Here is a 24,245-nt window from a genome sequence, read left to right as displayed (position 1 = left end):
GTGAGAGTTGTGTGTGAGTGAGAGTTGTGTGTGAGTGAGAGTTGTGTGTGAGGTGTGTGTGTGTGTGAGGTGTGTATGTGTGTGTGTGTGTGAGTTGTGTGTGTGTGAGTGAGTTGTGTGTGAGTGAGAGGTGTGTGTGTGTGTGTGAGTGATTGAGAGTTGTGTGAGAGTTGTGTGTGAGTGAGAGTTGTGTGTGAGTGAGAGTTGTGTGTGAGGTGTGTGTGTGTGAGGTGTGTGTGTGTGTGTGTGCGTGAGGTGTGTGTGTGTGTGTGTGTGTGAGTGAGAGTTGTGTGTGTGTGAGGTGTGTGTGTGTGTGTTTGTGAGTGAGAGTTGTGTGTGAGTGAGAGTTGTGTGTGTGTGTGTGTGTGAGTGAGAGTTGTGTGTGAGTGAGAGTTGTGTGTGAGTGAGAGTTGTGTGTGAGTGAGAGTTGTGTGTGTGTGTGTGTGAGTTGTGTGTGTGAGTTGTGAGTGAGAGTTGTGAGAGTTGTTTGTGTGTGTGTGAGAGAGTTGTGTCTGTGTGTGTGTGAGAGAAGTGTGTGATTGTGTGTGAGTGAGAGTTGTGTGTGAGTGAGAGTTGTGTGTGAGTGAGAGTTGTGTGTGAGTGAGAGTTGTGTGTGAGTGAGAGTTGTGTGTGAGTGAGAGTTGTGTGTGTGTGTGTGTGTGAGAGTTGTGTGTGTGAGTGAGAGTTGAGTGAGAGTTGTGTGTGAGTGAGTTGTGTGTGAGTGAGAGTTGTGTGTGAGTGAGAGTTGTGTGTGAGTGAGAGTTGTGTTTGAGTGAGAGTTGTGTGTGTGTGTGTGTGTGTGTGTGAGAGTTGTGTGTGTGTGTGAGAGTTGTGTGTGAGTGAGAGTTGTGAGTGAGAGTTGTGAGAGTTGTGTGAGTGAGAGTTGTGAGAGTTGTGTGTGTGTGTGAGAGAGTTGTGTGTATTTGTGTGAGAGAGAGTTGTGTGTGAGAGAGTTGTGTGTGAGAGAGTTGTGTGTGAGTGAGTTGTGTGTGAGTGAGAGTTGTGTGAGAGTTGTGTGTGTGTGTGAGTGAGTTGTGTGTGTGAGTGAGTTGTGTGTGTGTGTGTGTGAGTTGTGTGTGTGTGTGTGTGTGTGAGTTGTGTGTGTGTGAGTTGTGTGTGTGTGAGTGAGAGTTGTGTGTGAGTGAGAGGTGTGTGTGTGTGTGTGTGTGTGTGTGAGTGAGTGAGAGTTGTGTGTGTGAGTGAGAGTTGTGTGTGTGAGTGAGAGTTGTGTGTGAGTGAGAGTTGTGTGTGAGTTGTGTGTGTGTGAGGTGTGTGTGTGTGTGTGTGTGAGGTGTGTGTGTGTGTGTGTGTGTGTGAGTGAGAGTTGTGTGTGTGAGTGAGAGTTGTGTGTGAGTGAGAGTTGTGTGTGTGTGTGTGAGGTGTGTGTGTGTGTGTGTGAGTGAGAGTTGTGTGTGAGTGAGAGTTGTGTGTGTGTGTGTGTGAGTTGTGTGTGTGTGTGTGAGTTGTGTGTGTGTGTGTGAGTTGTGTGTGTGTGTGAGTGAGAGTTGTGTGTGTGTGAGTGAGGTGTGTGTGTGTGTGTGTGTGTGTGTGTGTGTGTGTGTGTGTGTGTGTGAGTGAGAGTTGTGTGTGAGTGAGAGTTGTGTGTGTGTGTGTGTGTGTGAGTGAGAGTTGTGTGTGTGTGTGTGTGTGTGTGTGTGTGTGTGAGTGAGAGTTGTGTGAGAGTTGTGTGTGAGTGAGAGTTGTGTGTGAGTGAGAGTTGTGTGTGTGTGTGTGTGTGTGAGAGTTGTGTGTGTGTGTGTGTGTGTGAGAGAGTTGTGAGTGAGAGTTGTGAGAGTTGTGTGAGTGAGAGTTGTGAGAGTTGTGTGTGTGTGTGAGAGAGTTGTGTGTGTGTGTGTGTGTGAGAGAGAGAGTTGTGTGAGAGAGAGAGTTGTGTGAGAGAGAGAGTTGTGTGTGAGTGAGAGTTGTGTGTGAGTGAGAGTTGTGTGTGTGTGTGAGTTGTGTGTGTGTGTGTGAGTTGTGTGTGTGTGAGTGAGTTGTGTGTGAGTGAGAGGTGTGTGTGTGTGTGTGTGTGTGAGAGAGTTGTGTGTATTTGTGTGAGTGAGAGTTGTGTGTGAGTGAGAGTTGTGTGTGAGTGAGAGTTGTGTGTGTGTGTGTGTGTGTGTGAGAGTTGTGTGTGTGAGTGAGAGTTGTGTGTGAGTGAGTTGTGTGTGAGTGAGAGTTGTGTGTGAGTGAGAGTTGTGTGTGAGTGAGAGTTGTGTTTGAGTGAGAGTTGTGTGTGTGTGTGTGTGTGTGTGTGAGAGTTGTGTGTGTGTGTGAGAGTTGTGTGTGTGTGTGTGTGTGAGAGAGTTGTGTGTATTTGTGTGAGTGAGAGTTGTGTGTGAGTGAGAGTTGTGTGTGAGTGAGAGTTGTGTGTGAGTGAGAGTTGTGTGTGAGTGAGAGTTGTGTGTGTGTGTGTGTGTGAGAGTTGTGTGTGTGAGTGAGAGTTGAGTGAGAGTTGTGTGTGAGTGAGAGTTGTGTGTGAGTGAGAGTTGTGTTTGAGTGAGAGTTGTGTGTGTGTGTGTGTGTGTGTGTGAGAGTTGTGTGTGTGTGTGAGAGTTGTGTGTGTGTGTGAGAGTTGTGTGTGAGTGAGAGTTGTGAGTGAGAGTTGTGAGAGTTGTGTGAGTGAGAGTTGTGAGAGTTGTGTGTGTGTGTGAGAGAGTTGTGTGTATTTGTGTGAGAGAGAGTTGTGTGTGAGAGAGTTGTGTGTGAGAGAGTTGTGTGTGAGTGAGTTGTGTGTGAGTGAGAGTTGTGTGTGAGTGAGAGTTGTGTGTGTGTGTGAGTGAGTTGTGTGTGTGTGAGTGAGTTGTGTGAGTGAGTTGTGTGTGTGTTGTGTGTGTGTGTGTGTGTGAGTTGTGTGTGTGTGAGTTGTGTGTGTGTGAGTGAGAGTTGTGTGTGAGTGAGAGTTGTGTGTGAGTGAGAGGTGTGTGTGTGTGTGTGTGTGTGTGTGAGTTGTGTGTGTGTGTGTGAGTTGTGTGTGTGTGTGAGTTGTGTGTGTGTGTGAGTGAGAGTTGTGTGTGTGTGAGTGAGTTGTGTGTGTGTGTGTGTGTGTGTGTGTGTGTGTGTGTGTGTGTGTGTGTGTGTGTGTGTGTGTGTGTGTGTGTGTGAGTGAGAGTTGTGTGTGAGTGAGAGTTGTGTGTGTGTGTGTGTGTGTGTGTGTGTGTGTGTGTGTGAGTGAGAGTTGTGTGTGTGTGTGTGTGTGTGTGTGAGTGAGAGTTGTGTGAGAGTTGTGTGTGAGTGAGAGTTGTGTGTGTGTGTGAGAGTTGTGTGTGTGTGTGTGTGTGTGTGTGTGAGAGAGTTGTGAGTGAGAGTTGTGAGAGTTGTGTGAGTGAGAGTTGTGAGAGTTGTGTGTGTGTGTGAGAGAGTTGTGTGTGTGTGTGTGAGAGAGAGAGTTGTGTGAGAGAGAGAGTTGTGTGAGAGAGAGAGTTGTGTGTGAGTGAGAGTTGTGTGTGAGTGAGAGTTGTGTGTGTGTGTGAGTTGTGTGTGTGTGTGTGTGAGTTGTGTGTGTGTGAGTGAGAGGTGTGTGTGTGTGTGTGTGTGTGAGTGATTGAGAGTTGTGTGAGAGTTGTGTGTGAGTGAGAGTTGTGTGTGAGTGAGAGTTGTGTGTGAGGTGTGTGTGTGTGAGGTGTGTGTGTGTGTGTGTGTGTGAGGTGTGTGTGTGTGTGTGAGTGAGAGTTGTGTGTGTGTGTGAGGTGTGTGTGTGTGTGAGTGAGAGTTGTGTGTGAGTGAGAGTTGTGTGTGTGTGTGTGTGTGTGTGAGTGAGAGTTGTGTGTGAGTGAGAGTTGTGTGCGAGTGAGAGTTGTGTGTGAGTGAGAGTTGTGTGTGAGTGAGAGTTGTGTGTGTGTGTGTGAGTTGTGTGTGTGAGTTGGAAGTGAGAGTTGTGAGAGTTGTTTGTGTGTGTGTGAGAGAGTTGTGTCTGTGTGTGTGTGAGAGAAGTGTGTGATTGTGTGTGAGTGAGAGTTGTGTGTGAGTGAGAGTTGTGTGTGAGTGAGAGTTGTGTGTGAGTGAGAGTTGTGTGTGAGTGAGAGTTGTGTGTGTGTGTGTGTGAGAGTTGTGTGTGTGAGTGAGAGTTGAGTGAGAGTTGTGTGTGAGTGAGTTGTGTGTGAGTGAGTTGTGTGTGAGTGAGAGTTGTGTGTGAGTGAGAGTTGTGTTTGAGTGAGAGTTGTGTGTGTGTGTGTGTGAGAGTTGTGTGTGTGTGTGTGTGTGAGAGTTGTGTGTGTGAGTGAGAGTTGTGTGTGAGTGAGAGTTGTGAGTGAGAGTTGTGAGAGTTGTGTGAGTGAGAGTTGTGAGAGTTGTGTGTGTGTGTGAGAGAGTTGTGTGTGTGAGAGAGTTGTGTGTGTGAGAGAGTTGTGTGTGTGAGAGAGTTGTGTGTGAGAGAGAGTTGTGTGTGAGTGAGTTGTGTGTGAGTGAGAGTTGTGTGTGTGTGAGTGAGTGAGTTGTGTGTGTGAGTGAGTGAGTGAGTGAGTTGTGTGTGTGAGTGAGTTGTGTGTGTGTGTGTGAGTTGTGTGTGTGTGTGTGTGAGTTGTGTGTGTGTGAGAGGTGTGTGTGAGTGTGAGGTGTGTGTGTGTGAGGTGTGTGTGTGTGTGTGTGTGAGGTTGTGTGAGTGAGAGTTGTGTGTGTGAGTGAGAGTTGTGTGTGTGAGTGAGAGTTGTGTGTGTGAGTGAGAGTTGTGTGTGTGAGAGAGTTGTGTGTGTGAGTGAGAGTTGTGTGTGAGTGAGAGTTGTGTGTGTGTGTGTGTGTGAGGTGTGTGTGTGTGTGTGTGTGTGAGAGAGTTGTGTGTGAGTGAGAGTTGTGTGTGTGTGTGTGTGAGTGAGAGGTGTGTGTGTGAGTGAGAGTTGTGTGTGTGTGTGTGAGTGAGAGTTGTGTGTGTGAGTTGTGTGAGAGTGAGTTGTGTGTGTGAGGTGTGTGTGAGGTGTGTGTGTGTGTGTGTGAGTGAGAGTTTTGTGTGAGTTGTGTGTGAGTGAGAGTTGTGTGTGAGTGAGAGTTGTGTGTGAGTGAGAGTTGTGTGTGAGTGAGAGTTGTGTGTGTGTGTGAGTGAGAGGTGTGTGTGAGTGAGAGTTGTGTGTGTGTGAGTGAGAGTTGTGTGTGTGTGAGTGAGAGGTGTGTGTGAGTGAGAGGTGTGTGTGAGTGAGAGTTGTGTGAGTGAGAGTTGTGTGTGTGTGTGAGTGAGAGGTGTGTGTGAGTGAGAGTTGTGTGTGTGTGTGAGTGAGAGTTGTGTGTGTGTGTGTGTGTGAGTTGTGTGAGAGTGAGTTGTGTGTGTGAGGTGTGTGTGTGTGTGTGTGTGAGTGAGAGTTTTGTGTGAGAGTTGTGTGTGTGAGTGAGAGTTGTGTGTGTGAGTGAGAGTTGTGTGTGTGAAAGTTGTGTGTGTGTGTGTGAAAGTTGTGTGAGAGTGAGAGTTGTGTGTGTGAGTTGTGTGTGAGTGAGAGTTGTGTGTGAGTGAGAGTTGTGAGTGAGAGTTGTGCGTGTGAGTGAGAGTTGTGTGTGTGAGTGAGAGTTGTGTGTGTGTGTGTGTGAGTGAGAGGTGTGTGTGTGTGTGTGTGTGAGTGAGAGTTTTGTGTGAGTTGTGTGTGAGTGAGAGTTGTGTGTGAGTGAGAGTTGTGTGTGAGTGAGAGTTGTGTGTGAGGTGGTTGTGAGGTGTGTGGGAGGTGTGTGTGTGTGTGTGTGTGTGAGGTGAGAGTTGTGTGTGAGTGAGAGTTGTGTGTGTTGTGTGTGAGTGAGAGTTGTGTGTGAGTGAGAGTTGTGTGTGTGTGTGTGTGTGAGTGAGTGAGTTGTGTGTGTGAGTGAGTGAGTTGTGTGAGTGAGAGTTTTGTGTGAGTGAGAGTTTTGTGTGAGTTGTGTGTGAGTGTGAGTTGTGTGTGAGTGAGAGTTGTGTGAGTTGTGTGTGAGTGAGAGTTGTGTGTGAGGTGTGTGTGTGTGTGTGTGAGAGAGAGTTGTGTGTGTGAGAGAGAGTTGTGTGTGTGAGAGAGAGTTGTGTGTGAGTGAGAGTTGTGTGTGTGAGTGAGAGTTGTGTGTGTGAGGTGTGTGTGAGGTGTGTGTGTGTGTGTGTGTGTGAGTGAGAGGTGTGTGTGTGTGTGTGTGTGAGTGAGAGTTTTGTGTGAGTTGTGTGTGAGTGAGAGTTGTGTGTGAGTGAGAGTTGTGTGTGAGTGAGAGTTGTGTGTGAGGTGGTTGTGAGGTGTGTGGGAGGTGTGTGTGTGTGTGTGTGTGTGAGGTGAGAGTTGTGTGTGAGTGAGAGTTGTGTGTGTTGTGTGTGAGTGAGAGTTGTGTGTGAGTGAGAGTTTTGTGTGTGTGTGTGTGTGTGAGTGAATGAGTTGTGTTTGTGAGTGAGTGAGTTGTGTGTGTGTGTGAGTGAGTGAGTTGTGTGTGTGTGAGTGAGAGTTGTGTGTGTGAGTGAGAGTTGTGTGTGTGAGTGAGAGTTGTGTGTGTGAGTGAGAGTTGTGTGTGTGAAAGTTGTGTGTGTGTGTGTGAAAGTTGTGTGAGAGTGAGAGTTGTGTGTGAGTGAGAGTTGTGTGTGAGTGAGAGTTGTGAGTGAGAGTTGTGTGTGTGAGTGAGAGTTGTGTGTGTGAGGTGTGTGTGAGGTGTGTTTGTGTGTGTGTGTGTGTGTGAGTGAGAGGTGTGTGTGTGTGTGTGTGTGTGAGTGAGAGTTTTGTGTGAGTTGTGTGTGAGTGAGAGTTGTGTGTGAGTGAGAGTTGTGTGTGAGTGAGAGTTGTGTGTGAGGTGGTTGTGAGGTGTGTGGGAGGTGTGTGTGTGTGTGTGTGTGTGAGGTGAGAGTTGTGTGTGAGTGAGAGTTGTGTGTGTTGTGTGTGAGTGAGAGTTGTGTGTGAGTGAGAGTTGTGTGTGTGTGTGTGTGTGTGTGAGTGAGTGAGTTGTGTGTGTGAGTGAGTGAGTTGTGTGTGTGTGAGTGAGTGAGTTGTGTGTGTGTGAGTGAGAGTTGTGTGTGTGAGTGAGAGTTGTGTGTGTGAGTGAGAGTTGTGTGTGTGAGTGAGAGTTGTGTGTGTGAAAGTTGTGTGTGTGTGTGTGAAAGTTGTGTGAGAGTGAGAGTTGTGTGTGAGTGAGAGTTGTGTGTGAGTGAGAGTTGTGAGTGAGAGTTGTGCGTGTGAGTGAGAGTTGTGTGTGTGAGTGAGAGTTGTGTGTGTGTGTGTGTGAGTGAGAGGTGTGTGTGTGTGTGTGTGTGAGTGAGAGTTTTGTGTGAGTTGTGTGTGAGTGAGAGTTGTGTGTGAGTGAGAGTTGTGTGTGAGTGAGAGTTGTGTGTGAGGTGGTTGTGAGGTGTGTGGGAGGTGTGTGTGTGTGTGTGTGTGTGAGGTGAGAGTTGTGTGTGAGTGAGAGTTGTGTGTGTTGTGTGTGAGTGAGAGTTGTGTGTGAGTGAGAGTTGTGTGTGTGTGTGTGTGTGAGTGAGTGAGTTGTGTGTGTGAGTGAGTGAGTTGTGTGTGTGTGAGTGAGTGAGTTGTGTGTGTGTGAGTGAGAGTTGTGTGTGTGAGTGAGAGTTGTGTGTGTGAGTGAGAGTTGTGTGTGTGAGTGAGAGTTGTGTGTGTGAAAGTTGTGTGTGTGTGTGTGAAAGTTGTGTGAGAGTGAGAGTTGTGTGTGTGAGTTGTGTGTGAGTGAGAGTTGTGTGTGAGTGAGAGTTGTGAGTGAGAGTTGTGAGTGAGAGTTGTGTGTGTGAGTGAGAGTTGTGTGTGAGAGTTGTTTGTGTGTGTGAGTGTTGTTTGTGTGTGTGTGAGAGTTGTGGGTGTGAGTTGTGTGTGTGTGTGTGTGAGAGTTGTGTGTGAGAGTTGTTTGTGCCTGTGTGAGTTGTGTGAGTGAGTGAGAGTTGTGTGGGTGAGTGAGAGTTGTGTGGGTGAGTGAGAGTTGTGTGGGTGAGTGAGTGTTGTGTGTGTGAGTTGTTTGTGTGTGTGTGTGAGTTGTTTGTGTGTGTGTGAGAGTTGTTTGTGTGTGTGAGAGAGTTGTTTGTGTGTGTGAGAGAGTTGTTTGTGTGTGTGAGAGAGTTGTTTGTGTGTGTGAGAGAGTTGTTTGTGTGTGTGAGAGAGTTGTTTGTGTGTGTGAGAGAGTTGTTTGTGTGTGTGAGAGAGTTGTTTGTGTGTGTGTTGTTTGTGTGTGTGTGAGTTGTTTGTGTGTGTGTGAGTTGTGTGTGTGTGTGAGAGTTGTGGGTTTGAGAGTTGTGGGTGTGAGTTGTGTGTGTGAGAGTTGTGGGTGTGTGTGTGAGAGTTGTGGGTGTGTGTGTGTGTGTGTGTGTGTGTGTGAGAGTTGTGGGTGTGTGTGTGTGAGAGTTGTGGGTGTGTGTGTGTGAGAGTTGTGTGTGTGTGTGAGAGTTGTGTGTGTGAGAGTTGTGTGAGTGAGAGTTGTGTGAGTGAGAGTTGTGAGAGTTGTGTGAGTGAGTGTTGTGTGAGTGAGAGTTGTGTGTGTGTGAGTGAGAGTTGTGTGTGTGTGTGAGTGAGAGTTGTGTGTGTGAGTGAGAGTTGTGTGTGTGTGAGTGAGAGTTGTGTGTGTGAGAGAGTTGTTTGTGTGTGTGTGTGTGAGAGTTGTGTGTGTGTGTGAGAGTTGTGTGTGTGTGTGAGTGAGAGTTGTGAGAGTTGTGTGAGTGAGTGAGAGTTGTGTGTGTGAGTGAGAGTTGTGTGTGTGTGAGTGAGAGTTGTGTGTGTGTGAGTGAGTTGTGTGTGTGTGAGTGAGAGTTGTGTGTGAGTGAGAGTTGTGTGTGAGTGAGAGTTGTGTGTGAGTGAGAGTTGTGTGTGAGGTGGTTGTGAGGTGTGTGGGAGGTGTGTGTGTGTGTGTGTGTGTGAGGTGAGAGTTGTGTGTGAGTGAGAGTTGTGTGTGTTGTGTGTGAGTGAGAGTTGTGTGTGAGTGAGAGTTGTGTGTGTGTGTGTGTGTGTGTGAGTGAGTGAGTTGTGTGTGTGAGTGAGTGAGTTGTGTGTGTGTGAGTGAGTGAGTTGTGTGTGTGTGAGTGAGAGTTGTGTGTGTGAGTGAGAGTTGTGTGTGTGAGTGAGAGTTGTGTGTGTGAGTGAGAGTTGTGTGTGTGAAAGTTGTGTGTGTGTGTGTGAAAGTTGTGTGAGAGTGAGAGTTGTGTGTGAGTGAGAGTTGTGTGTGAGTGAGAGTTGTGAGTGAGAGTTGTGCGTGTGAGTGAGAGTTGTGTGTGTGAGTGAGAGTTGTGTGTGTGTGTGTGTGAGTGAGAGGTGTGTGTGTGTGTGTGTGTGAGTGAGAGTTTTGTGTGAGTTGTGTGTGAGTGAGAGTTGTGTGTGAGTGAGAGTTGTGTGTGAGTGAGAGTTGTGTGTGAGGTGGTTGTGAGGTGTGTGGGAGGTGTGTGTGTGTGTGTGTGTGTGAGGTGAGAGTTGTGTGTGAGTGAGAGTTGTGTGTGTTGTGTGTGAGTGAGAGTTGTGTGTGAGTGAGAGTTGTGTGTGTGTGTGTGTGTGAGTGAGTGAGTTGTGTGTGTGAGTGAGTGAGTTGTGTGTGTGTGAGTGAGTGAGTTGTGTGTGTGTGAGTGAGAGTTGTGTGTGTGAGTGAGAGTTGTGTGTGTGAGTGAGAGTTGTGTGTGTGAGTGAGAGTTGTGTGTGTGAAAGTTGTGTGTGTGTGTGTGTGAAAGTTGTGTGAGAGTGAGAGTTGTGTGTGTGAGTTGTGTGTGAGTGAGAGTTGTGTGTGAGTGAGAGTTGTGAGTGAGAGTTGTGAGTGAGAGTTGTGTGTGTGAGTGAGAGTTGTGTGTGAGAGTTGTTTGTGTGTGTGAGTGTTGTTTGTGTGTGTGTGAGAGTTGTGGGTGTGAGTTGTGTGTGTGTGTGTGTGAGAGTTGTGTGTGAGAGTTGTTTGTGCCTGTGTGAGTTGTGTGAGTGAGTGAGAGTTGTGTGGGTGAGTGAGAGTTGTGTGGGTGAGTGAGAGTTGTGTGGGTGAGTGAGTGTTGTGTGTGTGAGTTGTTTGTGTGTGTGTGTGAGTTGTTTGTGTGTGTGTGAGAGTTGTTTGTGTGTGTGAGAGAGTTGTTTGTGTGTGTGAGAGAGTTGTTTGTGTGTGTGAGAGAGTTGTTTGTGTGTGTGAGAGAGTTGTTTGTGTGTGTGAGAGAGTTGTTTGTGTGTGTGAGAGAGTTGTTTGTGTGTGTGAGAGAGTTGTTTGTGTGTGTGTTGTTTGTGTGTGTGTGAGTTGTTTGTGTGTGTGTGAGTTGTGTGTGTGTGTGAGAGTTGTGGGTTTGAGAGTTGTGGGTGTGAGTTGTGTGTGTGAGAGTTGTGGGTGTGTGTGTGAGAGTTGTGGGTGTGTGTGTGTGTGTGTGTGTGTGTGTGAGAGTTGTGGGTGTGTGTGTGTGAGAGTTGTGGGTGTGTGTGTGTGAGAGTTGTGTGTGTGTGTGAGAGTTGTGTGTGTGAGAGTTGTGTGAGTGAGAGTTGTGTGAGTGAGAGTTGTGAGAGTTGTGTGAGTGAGTGTTGTGTGAGTGAGAGTTGTGTGTGTGTGAGTGAGAGTTGTGTGTGTGTGTGAGTGAGAGTTGTGTGTGTGAGTGAGAGTTGTGTGTGTGTGAGTGAGAGTTGTGTGTGTGAGAGAGTTGTTTGTGTGTGTGTGTGTGAGAGTTGTGTGTGTGTGTGAGAGTTGTGTGTGTGTGTGAGTGAGAGTTGTGAGAGTTGTGTGAGTGAGTGAGAGTTGTGTGTGTGAGTGAGAGTTGTGTGTGTGTGAGTGAGAGTTGTGTGTGTGTGAGTGAGTTGTGTGTGTGTGAGTGAGAGTTGTGTGTGTGTGAGTGAGAGTTGTGTGTGTGAGAGAGTTGTTTGTGTGTGTGAGAGAGTTGTGTGTGTGTGTGTGAGAGAGTTGTGTGTGTGTGTGTGAGAGAGTTGTGTGTGTGTGTGTGTGAGAGTTGTGTGTGCGTGAGAGTTGTGTGTGTGTGTGTGTGAGAGTTGTGTGTGTGTGTGTGTGTGTGAGAGTTGTGTGTGGGTGTGAGAGTTGTGGGTGTGAGAGTTGTGTGTGTGTGAGAGTTGTTTGTGTGTGTGTGAGAGTTGTGTGTGTGAGTGAGAGTTGTGTGTGTGTGTGTGTGTGAGTTGTGTGTGGGTGTGAGAGTTGTGGGTGTGAGAGTTGTGTGTGTGAGAGTTGTGGGTGTGTGTGTGTGAGAGTTGTGGGTGTGTGTGTGTGAGAGTTGTGTGTGTGTGTGTGTGTGTGTGTGTGTGTGAGAGTTGTGGGTGTGTGTGTCTGCTAATGCTCCTCAGGCCTGTAACACCTCTGATGCTGCCTGCCCTGTGTGTCACACCACTGCTCTTATCACCCAGAGCCAAGCACGACACACCCTGGCCCCTGGAGATGAGCTGCTGAGGTCAAGTTTAGTAGCATCACCACTGTGGAGGCCCACTCTGACTCTTTCTGTTATGCTGTAGTTTAATATCTTGGGTATCGTACATACAGGCTATTGTGGACAAAGTTTTTTGCAGTGTAATGCTTGATGACAGTTTCTTTGTCAATCGATTTGTTTGTTTACAATTTGTCGGTACTATTTGTTGGTACAGTCTTCTATGGTTGTGCCCAATTACTCCCTATATACACCCAGTGTACAAAACATTAGGAACACCTGCTCTTTCCATTAGACTGACCAGGTGAATCCAGGTGAAAGCTATGATCCCTTATTGATGTCACTTGTTAAATCCACTTCAATCACTGTCAATGAAGGGGAGGAGACGAGTTAAAGACGTATTTTTAATCGTTGCGACAACTGAGACATGGATTGTGTTTGTCTGCCATTCAGAGGGTGAATGGGCAAGACAAAATATTGAAGTGTCTTTGAACGGGGTATGGTAGTAGGTGTTACGTGCACAGGTTTGTATCAAGAACTGCAATGCTGCTGGGTTTTTCATACTCAACAGTTTCCTGTGTTTATCAAGAATGGTCCACCAACCAAAGGATATCCAGCCAACTTGACACAACTGTGGGAAGTGTTTGAGTCTACATGGGCCAGCTTCCCTGTGAATGCTTTCAACAGCTGGTAGCGTTCATGGCCTGAAGAATTGAGGCTGTTCTTAGGACAAAATGAGGTGCAACTCAATATTAGGAAGGTGTTCCTAATGTTTTCTACACTACTTTTGACCAGAGCTCTATGGTGCAATTTGGGATGCAGAACAAGCCAACTGCACTTTTGCTATTGCACTATTTGGCCTGATCTGGGATCTGTATAAGTGAGTGTAATGAATACACTTAAGGAAGCTGTGCCCTAGTCAGTGGTGTAAAGTACTTAAGTAAAAATACTATAAAGTAATACTTAAGTTGTTTTTGGGGATATCTGTACTTTACTATTTATACTTCACTACATTCCTAAATAAATGTATGTACTTTTTACTCCATACATTTTCTCTGACACCTGAAAGTACTTGTTACATGTTGAATGCTTAGCAGGACAAGGAAATGGTTTAATTCAAGAGACCGTCCCTGGTTATCCCCGTCTGCATCTGATCTGGCAGACTCACTAAAAACAAATGCTTTGTTTGTAAAATATGTGTTGGAGTGTCATTTAAATGATACTGGCCATCTGTAAAAATAATAATAATAATAATAATTAAATATGTGTTGGAGTGTCATTTAAATGATACTGGCCATCTGTAAAAATAATAATAATAATAATAATTAAATATGTGTTGGAGTGTCATTTAAATGATACTGGCCATCTGTAAAAATAATAATAATAATAATAATTAAATATGTGTTGGAGTGTCATTTAAATGATACTGGCCATCTGTAAAAAAATAAAATAATAATAATTAAATGTGTGCCGTCTGGTTTGCTTAATATACGGAGTGTAAAATGATTTATACATTTAATTTTGATACTTAAGTGTATTTAAAACCAATACTTTTAGATTTTACTGGGTAACTTTCACTTTTACTTGAGTCATTTTCTATTAAGGTATCTTTAAGTTTCCATCATAACTCTAATTAATATTTCATCACTGACCTTGTGAACTTTTGAATATTGATGTCACTTGGTTTGAATATAGACTGTGTGAGTGTGCCTCTTCGTGCAGTGGGTTGGATTGCTACTGTATCGTAATGCTGTGTCAGCAACACATTTAGAATTTATGAGCAAATGGATAAATTCTAGTCTATTCTATTCTGTCCATTGAATAACGTGACCCCCTCTGTCTGTTTCTCTCCCCTGCAGGTTTGGATGAGAGCTCCTCAGTGAGACAGTGAGAGGCACCTCCATACCCCTCCACCGCCATCATGCCACCGCCCTCCGACATCGTCAAGGTGGCCATCGAGTGGCCAGGGGCCTTCCCTAAGCTCATGGAGATAGACCAGGTCAGTGCCTGATCAAAAAGAGAGGTCCATTTCCCAATAGACTGCCTGTACTGCTTTCACACATTGTCTCACAACCAGTGGTGATATTCCTATGTGATGCTAGTCCTGTGACTGACTGATTAGTGCAGACACGAGTCTTGTTCAGAGCCTAGAGCAGCATTCCCCAACTGGCGGCCAGCCCGCAGGTGGTTTATTTGGTCCCCCCAAGTTTTCTGAGTAAAACAATGACTGTGAGGTTAAAGTGCAGACTGTCAGCTTTAATTTGAGGGCATTTTCATCCATATCAGGTGAACCATTTAGAAATTACACCACTTTTTGCACATTGTCCCCTATTTTTACAGGACCAAATGTATTGGGACATTCACTTATCTGCATTACAGTAGTAAAAATGCAGTATTTGATCCCATATTCATAACATGCAATGACTACATCAAGCTTGTGACTATAAATTTGTTGGATACATTTACATTTCCCTCTCTCTCTCTCTCTCTCGCTCTCTCTCTCTCTCTCTCTCTCTCTCTCTCTCTCTCTCTCTCTCTCTCTCTCTCTCTCTCTCTCTCTCTCTCTCTCTCTCTCTCTCTCTCTCTCTCTCTCTCTCTCTCTCTCTCTCTCTCTCTCTCTCTCTCTCTCTCTCTCTCTCTCTCTCTCTCTCTCTCTCTCTCTCTCTCTCTCTCTCTCTCTCTCTCTCCCTCTCTCCATATCTCCCTCTCTCTCTCCCTCTCTCCCTCTCTCCCTCTATATCTCCCTCTCTCTCCCTCCCTCCCTCTCTCCCTCTATATCTCTCCTCCCTCTCTCCATATCTCCCTCCCTCCATCTCTCCCCCCTTCCTCTATCTCACCTCCCTTTGTCTCTCCCGAGCTGACCAGGTAAAAATCTGTCTTTCTGACCCTGATCAAGGCCGTTAACCCACTGTTTCACGGGCGCAGATGTCGATTTAAGGCGGGGTTGGGTTAAATTCAGAGGGGTTGGTTAAATGTGGAAGACACGTTTCAGTTGAATACATTGTTGTACAATTGACTCGGTATCCCCCTTTACTCCCCTCTTTCTCCTCCCCTCTCTCTCTTCTCCCTTCCCTCTCTTCTCCCCTCCCTCTCTCCCCTCCCCTCTCTCTCTCTCTCTCTCTCTCTCCCTCCCTCTCTCCCTCTATATCTCCCTCTCTCTCTCTCTCCCTCCCTCTCTCCCTCTATATCTCCCTCTCTCTCTCTCTCCCTCCCTCTCTCCCTCTATATCTCCCTCTATATCTCTCCTCCCTCCCTCCCTCCCTCTATATCTCTCCTCCCTCTCTCCATATCTCCCTCCCTCCATCTCTCCCCCCTTCCTCTATCTCACCTCCCTTTGTCTCTCCCGAGCTGACCAGGTAAAAATCTGTCTTTCTGACCCTGATCAAGGCCGTTAACCCACTGTTTCACGGGCGCAGATGACGTGGATGTCAATTTAAGGCGGGGTTGGGTTAAATTCAGAGGGGTTGGTTAAATGTGGAAGACACGTTTCAGTTGAATACATTGTTGTACAATTGACTCGGTATCCCCCTTTACTCCCCTCTTTCTCCTCCCCTCTCTCTCTTCTCCCTTCCCTCTCTTCTCCCCTCCCTCTCTCCCCTCCTCCCTCTCTCCTCTCCTCCCCCTCTCTTTTCCTCCCTCTCCCACCTCCCTCTCTCTCCTCCCTCCCTCTCCTCCCTCCCTCTCATCCCTCTCCTCCCTCCCTCTCATCCCTCTATCTCTACTCTCCTCCTCCTCTCCTCCCTCCCTCCATCTCTCCTCCCTCCATCTCTACTCCCCTCCCTCCCTCTCTACTCCCCTCCCTCCCTCTCTACTCCCCTACCTCCCTCACTCTCCTCCATCTCTCCTTCCTCCCTCCCTCTCATCCCTCTCCACTCTCCTCCCTCCCTCTATCTCTCATCCCTCTCTCCTCCCTCTCATCCCTCTCTCTACTCTCCTCCCTCCATCTCTCCATATCTCCTCTCCTCTGTACTTTAGCAGCATATGCCTGCCTGCTTCCATTGGAGACTGAGTCACTCTTACTGTGTTAAACCAGCTCTGCTCAGTGCTCTGGAGCCCATTGAGACTAGCTCTGCATAAATCTAAAGGGCCTCTTCAGAGAGAACTTCTGCGTCACTCCATCGTGCAGCACCACCGTTTATTTCTCTCCAGAACTCTGCTGCTGTGCCTCCCGGGCTGCTACCCAAACATTTGCTTGTTTAGCGTCAGAGAATTGATCTAAGTACTGAACATGCTAATGAGATAAAGCTAGCTAGTGTAGCTCAGAGGGGCTGGAGCAGCTGGGAGGGAGTAAGCCTCTGACCAGGGGGTAAGGGTAGAGGGGGATGGGGAGAAGAGAGCTGGGGCTGGGGTGCCAATGGACATGTTGCCCACTTTTTGCTGTTAAGGTTTCGTGCGTGTGTTCCATGCATGTTGACCAGGGGGTAAGGGTAGAGGGGGATGGGGAGAAGAGAGCTGGGGCTGGGGTGCCAATGGACATGTCGCCCACTTTTTGTTGCTAAGGTTTCGTGCGTGTGTTTACACTAAAATTAATACTTTAGTATGGAACGAATTGCAAAAATCACTGAAACTGGAGACTCATATTCTCCCTCATATTCTCACTAACTTTAAGCATCAGCTGTCAGAGTAGCTTACAGATCATTGCACCTGTACATAGCCCATCTGTCAATAGCCCATCAAACTACCTCATCCCCATACTTTTATTTATTGTTTTGCTCCTTTGCACCCCAGTATCTCTACTTGCACATTCATCTTCTGCACATCTATCACTCCTGTGTTTAATTTCTAAATTGTAATTATTTCGCCGCTATTGCCTTACCTCCCTAATCTTACCCTCATTTGCACACACTGTATGTAGACTTTTCTATTGTGTTATTGACTGTACATTTTGTTTATTCCATGTGTAACTCTGTGTTGTATGTTCACACTTCTACGCTTTATCTTGGCCAGGTCACAGTTGTAAATGAGAACTTGTTCTCAACTGGCCTACCTGGTTAAATAAAGGTGAAATGAATAAATAAAATACTGTCTGTCTCTTTGTCCCTCCTGTCTGGAGAGGGACACGATACCATTGAAATGGAACTATGGAACTATGGAACTATGGAACTATGGAACTGTAATGATGTGCAGATGGTTGTTGATTCAACAGCAGAACATCTGGAGTGCATCCCAAATGACACCCTGGTCAAAAGTAGTGCACTATGTAGGGAATAGGGAGCCATTTGGGACCTAGACCTGTTTTGACATAGGGTTTGGACCATGCTGTCCAGCTCCTCGACCACTGACCACTGTACCACTCCGCCCTGCATGATGTTAGAAACGTAGACTGGTCCCAGATCTGTTTGTGCCATCTTGCCAACTGGCGTGACAATGACCATATGTGTTGGCAAGATGGCACAAACAGATCTGGGAATGCTCTGTCGTTCTATTTGAATTCATCTCATATAATATAAAGTCATTGTTCCCCCACTTCCATTGAAGTAGCTTAACTTAAAGGATATCGTGTTTTCTAATGAGGATGAACTATACTTTCTCATTTCTCATTCTTCTTTTCTCAGAAAAAGCCCCTCTCAGCCATTATCAAAGAAGTGTGCGAAGGGTAAGGAAATATGTCTCTCTCTCTCTCTCTCTCTCTCTTTGTCTCTGATAACACTGCATCTCTGATTACACTGCATCTCTGATAACACTGCATCTCTGATTACACTGCATCTCTGATAATGCTGTGTAGTTGTGTTTATGTAATGTATTTAAATAAAAATCCTACTGAGTGTTTTTATCTGCCATTGAGAGATTCAGTGTTCTTCCAATTCAAAGCTCAAATGATGATGATTTAATGTTTTACATGTTCTTCTTCAGATGGTCTTTGGGGAACCACGAAAACTTTGCTCTGCAAAATGCTGATTCCACTAATTTCTACATCACAGAAAAGGTTGGCTTCAACTTTCTTGTTATCTTTGTCATATTGTACTAAAGAATAATAATCCACCTCAGTATTTAATGTTATAAATCACCTCTAAGTTGTCCCTCTCCTGTCTTCACAGAATCGCAATGACATAAAGAATGGTTCAATACTGCGACTGACAACCTCTCCTGTAAGTTTGGGTTGTGTTCATTAAGTTTCTCCTCAAACATACTGAAAGAGGAAGGGAGTCTTTCTTCATGGAGCTGCAATAGTTGAATGTTAAAAAGCTTTTGATATATGTACCTTTTTCTCCATTTTAAAAGGGAAGTTGAACATCAAATTCCATAGTAAAGTTAACTGAAACCTTTCAGAGTATAGGAGAATTTCAGGGTTAGGTGGAAAGACACAGTTTAGGGTTAAGTTGAGTGATGTACTACTTATTCAACTCACACAACCATTAGGCCATCATTCCTTCCTGTTTGTAACATGATGATTGTGTTAGAAACTGTATTGCGAAAGAGTGTCTGCCATCCCTACCATGACATCTTAGTCTCTCCTGTCCACTTCTCCTGCCTTCTTCTTTTAACCGCTCAGATAGATAGAGAGGCTGAGAGGTTATTCTTCCAGAGCCTGGAATGGTGTCTGCTGTTGAGGTGAAATTCTCTCCAGACAGGCCCATGCAGAGGGTTAGATAGATAGCACTTTTTCACCTTGTCTGCATACTTGTTGTGGCCTGGCTTATCCCTTGAAGCCAATAACAGTCTGTGCTGAAGCCATGGCTGCCAAAAGGGAAGCCCCGACTTAGTTTACACATGTTGTACTATCAGCTCCATCCGTTATGGAAGAAACAACACCAGTCTTTACCAGCTCTTCAAGCCAGTTAAGTCAACAACTCCGCTGGTTCTGTGTACTGTGTATGTTGACTGCATAACGCTCTCCCTCTTCCCCCTTTGCCAGGCCTACACTGTTCTCTCTCCTTTTAACTCCAGTCTCAGACGACTGCTCAACATGTGTATATGTTGTGTTTAACCCTGTCTCTGCCCTCTCCTCGGCTGTCTCCCCCTCCTCTCCAGTCTCAGACGACTACTCAACATGTGTATATGTTCAGTGTTTAACCCTGTCTCTGCCCTCTCCTCGGCTGTCTCCCCCTCCTCTCCAGTCTCAGATGGCGGGCCAGCTCCACGAGAGGATCCAGTCATCTAGTATGGATGCCAAGCTAGAGGCCCTAAAGGACCTGGCCAACTCTTCCAGAGACGTCACCTTCGCCCAAGAGTTCATCAACCTGGACGGCATCTCACTGCTCACACAGATGGTGGAGAGCGGCACAGAGTACGTACTTTATTTTCTCTCCTCCCTTGTTCTCTCCTCCTTTCTCCACCTCAAATTTCTCTCCTCTGATCAACTCTTACTTCTCCCCTCTGATCAATTCTTACTTCTCCCCTCTGATCAATTCTTACTTCTCCCCTCTGATCAACTCTTACTTCTCCCCTCTGATCAATTCTTACTTCTCCCCTCTGATCAACTCTTACTTCTCCCCTCTGATCAACTCTTACTTCTCCCCTCTGATCAACTCTTACTTCTCCCCTCTGATCAACTCTTACTTCTCCCCTCTGATCAACTCTTACTTCTCCCCTCTGATCAACTCTTACTTCTCCCCTCTGATCAACTCTTACTTCTCTTCTCTGATCAACTCTTACTTCTCCCCTCTGATCAACTGTTACTTCTCTCCTCTGATCAACTCTTACTCTAGTATAATCTCCTGTAAATTACAGTTAGCTGACTTGCCCCCAGTAAAAGCCACTGAGTCACATATCTCATCTCCTATCTGCCAACTAATGTAGAGTCTATGGAGTGGATGGGCTCTGAGGTTCTCTGTGGAGGATTTAGTACCACAGGGTGACGTGGTCTGGACCAGGGTCAGCCCCAGTGTGGTACACAGTACTACAGACAACCCTAGGTGTGTTCAGTCAGCAGGTCTCAGATCAGGTTTTGGGGAACTGAAGCCCTTGCAGGTGCACTGTCTATTCTGAGAGGGTAGGGGCAAAAACTGACCCTAGTGCAGCACCTGAATTCAGAGTATCCTCATGGGAAAATTTTTGACCCCAATGACAAACTGATAAAGAATCTTGTGTACACGTGTCGTGTGATGCTGATGCTGTCAAAGTGCCAGCCTTGCTTTCTCTGACAGCTGCACACAGCTTTAGACAAGGCGCTTGGACTGAGGAACAGCTGCAATGTTTCTCTGAGCTTTACACTTTCAGACACTCCTACTTACAACAACCGACAAGCTCCAAATCATCCAGACAGATCCGGTCCTGACCCAGCAGTGTTCTCTTTTTTTGTGCACAATTGTTTTATTAAGTAATTTTATAAGTACAGTCAATGAGAATCACTATATATATATTATTATTATTATTATTTTTTTTTAAATTATTTTTTTAATACAATTATACCCTCCCATACTCCATTCCACCTCATCCCAACCAAACCCCTGGCGGCCCCACCCCATCCCCAAGCAGGGTTCTCTAAATAAAGCGTGGTCTGTCTCGCTGGGCTTTGGGCCTGGTAAGTTGGCTATGTCTCAAATGGCAAACTATTCCTCAGTGCTCTACTACGGCTCAGGGCAAAGTAGTGCACTATGAAGGGACTAGGGTGCCATTCGGGAAGTAGACGCTGTCTCAGCTGAAGGTTATGGCGAGGGCAGGCAGTGGCGTTTTGCTGAGGTGGAGTTTCTCAGCCGTGATGTTGACTGGAACCCCATGGGGGGGGGGGGGGGGTTGAGGGGGGGGGGGGTTGAGAGGAAGGAGGAGAGAGAGGGTTGAAAGGCAGGGAGAGAGAGGGGGTTGAGAGGCAGGGAGAGAGAGTTGGTTGAGCGGCAGGGAGAGGGAGAGAGAAGGAGATGGTTGAGGGGCATGGAGAGGGAGGCAGGCACGCGGAGAGAGGCAGGCAGGCGGAGAGAGGCAGGGAGGCTGGTTGAGAGGTGAGGAGAGCGAAAGGGTTGAGAGGCGAGGGGAGGGTTGAGAGGCAAGGGGAGAGAGGGTTGAAAAGCAAGGGGAGAGAGAGAGAGGGTTGAGGCAAGGGGGGAGAGCGAGAGGGTTGAGAGGAGGCGGGGGGGGGGGGGGGGGAGAGAGAGAGAGAGAGAGAGAGAGAGAGAGAGAGAGAGAGAGAGAGAGAGAGAGAGAGAGAGAGAGAGAGAGAGAGAGAGAGAGAGAGAGAGAGAGAGAGAGAGAGAGAGAGAGAGAGAGAGAGAGAGAGAGAGAGAGAGAGAGAGAGAGAGAGAGAGAGAGAGAGAGAGAGAGAGAGAGATTGTTGAGAGGCAAGGGAGAGAGAGAGAGAGAGAGAGAGATTGTTGAGAGGCAAGGGAGAGAGTTTGTTGAGAGGCAAGGGAGAGAGTTTGTTGAGGCAAGGGAGAGAGTTTGTTGAGAGGCAAGGGAGAGAGTTTGTTGAGGCAAGGGAGAGAGTTTGTTGAGAGGAAAGGGAGAGAGTTTGTTGAGAGGCAAGGGAGAGAGTTTGTTGAGAGGCAAGGGAGAGAGTTTGTTGAGAGGCAAGGGAGAGAGTTTGTTGAGAGGCAAGGGAGAGAGTTTGTTGAGGCAAGGGAGAGAGTTTGTTGAGAGGAAAGGGAGAGAGTTTGTTGAGAGGCAAGGGAGAGAGTTTGTTGAGAGGCAAGGGAGAGAGTTTGTTGAGAGGCAAGGGAGAGAGTTTGTTGAGAGGCAAGGGAGAGAGTTTGTTGAGAGGCAAGGGAGAGAGTTTGTTGAGAGGCAAGGGAGAGAGTTTGTTGAGAGGCAAGGGAGAGAGTTTGTTGAGAGGCAAGGGAGAGAGTTTGTTGAGAGGCAAGGGAGAGAGTTTGTTGAGAGGCAAGGGAGAGAGTTTGTTGAGAGGCAAGGGAGAGAGTTTGTTGAGAGGCAAGGGAGAGAGTTTGTTGAGAGGCAAGGGAGAGAGTTTGTTGAGAGGCAAGGGAGAGAGTTTGTTGAGAGGCAAGGGAGAGAGTTTGTTGAGAGGCAAGGGAGAGAGTTTGTTGAGAGGCAAGGGAGAGAGTTTGTTGAGAGGCAAGGGAGAGAGTTTGTTGAGAGGCAAGGGAGAGAGAGAGAGAGTTTGTTGAGAGGCAAGGGAGAGAGAGAGAGAGTTTGTTGAGAGGCAAGGGAGAGAGAGAGAGTTTGTTGAGAGACAGGGAGAGAGAGAGAGTTTGTTGAGAGACAGGGAGAGAGAGAGAGTTTGTTGAGAGACAGGGAGAGAGAGAGAGTTTGTTGAGAGACAGGGAGAGAGAGAGAGTTTGTTGAGAGACAGGGAGAGAGAGAGAGTTTGTTGAGAGACAGGGAGAGAGAGAGAGTTTGTTGAGAGACAGGGAGAGAGAGAGAGTTTGTTGAGAGACAGGGAGAGAGAGAGAGTTTGTTAAGAGGCAGGGAGAGCGAGAGAGAAGGAGATGGTTGAGAGGTAGAGGGTTGATCGGCAGGGAGGGAGAGTTGGTTGAGAGGCAAGGAGAGAGAGTTGGTTGAGAGGCAAGGAGAGAGAGTTGGTTGAGAGGCAGGCAGGGAGAGATGGAGAGGGTTGAGAGGCAGGCAGGGAGAGATGAAGAGGGTTGAGAGGCAAGGAGAGGGAGTTGGTTGAGAGGCAGGGGGATGGAGAGGGCTGAGAGGCAGGGGGATGGAGAGGGCTGAGAGGCAGGGGGATGGAGAGGGTTGAGAGGCAAGGGGGTGGAGAGTGTTGAGATGCAAGGGGGTGGAGAGGGTTGAGAGGCAGGGGGATGGAGAGGGTTGAGAGGCAGGGGGATGGAGAGGGTTGAGAGGCAGGGGGATGGAGAGGGTTGAGAGGCAGGGGGATGGAGAGTGTTGAGAGGCAGCCAGGGAGAGGGAGAGGCAGGCAGGGAGAGGGTTGAGAGGCAGGCAGGGAGAGGGAGAGGGTTGAGAGGCAGGCAGGGAGAGGGAGAGGGTTGAGAGGCAGGCAGGGAGAGGGAGAGGGTTGAGAGGCAGGCAGGGAGAAGGAGAGGGTTGAGAGGCAGCCAGGGAGAGGGAGAGGTAGGCAGCGAGAGGGAGAGAGTTGAGAGGCAGGCAGGGAGAGGGAGAGGGTTGAGAGGCAGGCAGGGAGAGGGAGAGGGTTGAGAGGCAGGCAGGGAGAGGGAGAGGGTTGAGAGGCAGGCAGGGAGAGGGAGAGAGTTGAGAGGGAGAGAGAGAGGCTTCAAATCAAATTTGATTTGTCACATGCACATGGTTAGCAGATGTTAATGTGAGTGTAGCGAAATGCTTGTGCTTCTAGTTCCGACAATGCAGTAATAACCAACAAGTAATCTAGCTAACAATTCCAAAACTACTACCTTATACACACAAGTGTAAAGGGATAAAGAATATGTACATAAAAATATATGAATGAGTGATGGTACAGAACGTCAATACCAAGATGCAGTAGATGGTATCGAGTACAGTACATACATATGAGATGAGTAATGTAGGGTATGGAAACAAAGTGGCATAGTTTAAAGTGGCTAGTGATACATGTATTACATAAAGATGGTAAGATGCAGTAGATTATATAGAGTACAGTATATACATATACATATGAGATGAGTAATGTAGGGTATGTTAACATTATATTAAGTGGCATTGTTTAAAGTGGCTAGTGATATATTTTTTCCATCAATTTCCATCAATTCTCATTATTAAAGTGGCTGGAGTTGAGTCAGTATGTTGGCAGCAGCCACTCAATGTTAGTGGGGGCTGTTTAACAGTCTGATGGCCTTGAGCTTTGATGCACCTGTACTGACCTCGCCTTCTGGATGATAGCGGGGTGAACAGGCAGTTGCTCGGGTGGTTGTTGTCCTTGATTATGAGGGAGGGAGGGGGGGGGGGGGAGAGGGAGAGGGAGAGAGAGGGATATTACGGAGTCAAAACGCGCATTGGAGACTCTCACAAGATGCACATATTTGCATGTGCACACCTACACACAAACACACCATCTTTTTCTCACACACTTACACCCCCCATTCAATGACACACAGTCAGATGTCTCCAGTCCCCCAGATCTGTTTTCACTCTACTGTACTGAACGGCCCTGAATCCAAACGAATGCTTGTCATTCCCAGGAGCCTCTCATGGATGGCTAGCCTGAGGGCTCTGGACACATGATTTACAGGGCCTCAGCGGTCTGACACACACACACACACACACACACTGTTCTGCTACATGCCATCCTCATTATGCCGCCCCAGCCCAGAGAGACTTCCTAGTTAGCTGCTCGCATGCAAAGGGCTGCACCATGCAAGGTCAGCCCTGATAGACCACAAAAAGTCTCTCTGCCTCTTGGAATTACTCTTTGTGTATCTGTCCTCTACAATGTGAACTAGTACCTTCCATTATGTTAGTGTATCTGTCCTCTACAATGTGAACTAGTACCTTCCATTCTGTTAGTGTATCTGTCCTCTACAATGTGAACTAGTACCTTCCATTCTGTTAGTGTATCTGTCCTCTACAATGTGAACTAGTACCTTCCATTCTGTTAGTGTATCTGTCCTCTACAATGGGAACTAGTACCTTCCATTCTGTTAGTGTATCTGTCCTCTACAATGTGAGCTAGTACCTTCCATTCTGTTAGTGTATCTGTCCTCTACAATGTGAACTAGTACCTTCCATTCTGTTAGTGTATCTGTCCTCTACAATGTGAACTAGTACCTTCCATTCTGTTAGTGTATCTGTCCTCTACAATGTGAACTAGTACCTTCCATTCTGTTAGTGTATCTGTCCTCTACAATGGGAAGTAGTACCTTCCATTCTGTTAGTGTGTCTGTCCTCTACAATGTGAACTAGTACCTTCCATTCTGTTAGTGTATCTGTCCTCTACAATGGGAACTAGTAGAGTATCCTCCATTCTTGTACAGAGAGGCGAAGGCCCACCCTAGTTACATTCAGTATGTGTGTCCCAAATGATCTGTATTTACATGTTATCAATGCATATTCATTCCCTATTAATCATTTTCGATCCCCCTCTGTCCTCCTATAAGCAGTGCTGCCCACATAATTCTCCCACGATGCATACTGCCCCCTCAGGCGTATTTCTTTAAATATGTTTTTATGTAGATTGCTCATGCGTCAACAGTTGTTATCCCCAGAGTTTGAAAGTACAGGCGTGTGTGTG

The 24,245-nt window shown here is 46.9% G+C and overlaps 1 protein-coding gene across 6 annotated transcripts in view; it reads left to right on the top strand.

Annotated features, from left to right (window-relative positions):
- Positions 1-24,245, top strand: part of LOC110496650 (engulfment and cell motility protein 1) — a 178,870-nt gene that overhangs the window by 52,826 nt on the left and 101,799 nt on the right. For all 6 annotated transcript variants that reach the window (XM_036953435.1, XM_036953432.1, XM_036953433.1 and 3 more), the window contains 5 exons: positions 13,084-13,223; positions 16,780-16,820; positions 17,078-17,150; positions 17,263-17,313; positions 18,283-18,452. In XM_036953435.1, coding sequence (XP_036809330.1) covers positions 13,146-13,223; positions 16,780-16,820; positions 17,078-17,150; positions 17,263-17,313; positions 18,283-18,452 — 413 coding nt within the window. In that variant the 5' untranslated portion in view covers positions 13,084-13,145. The remainder of the gene's footprint in view (positions 1-13,083; positions 13,224-16,779; positions 16,821-17,077; positions 17,151-17,262; positions 17,314-18,282; positions 18,453-24,245) is intronic.

This window comes from Oncorhynchus mykiss, chromosome 18, assembly GCF_013265735.2.
Source record: "Oncorhynchus mykiss isolate Arlee chromosome 18, USDA_OmykA_1.1, whole genome shotgun sequence".
NCBI classification, from domain to species: Eukaryota; Metazoa; Chordata; class Actinopteri; order Salmoniformes; family Salmonidae; genus Oncorhynchus; species Oncorhynchus mykiss.
This window is presented reverse-complemented; position numbering and strand designations above follow the sequence as displayed.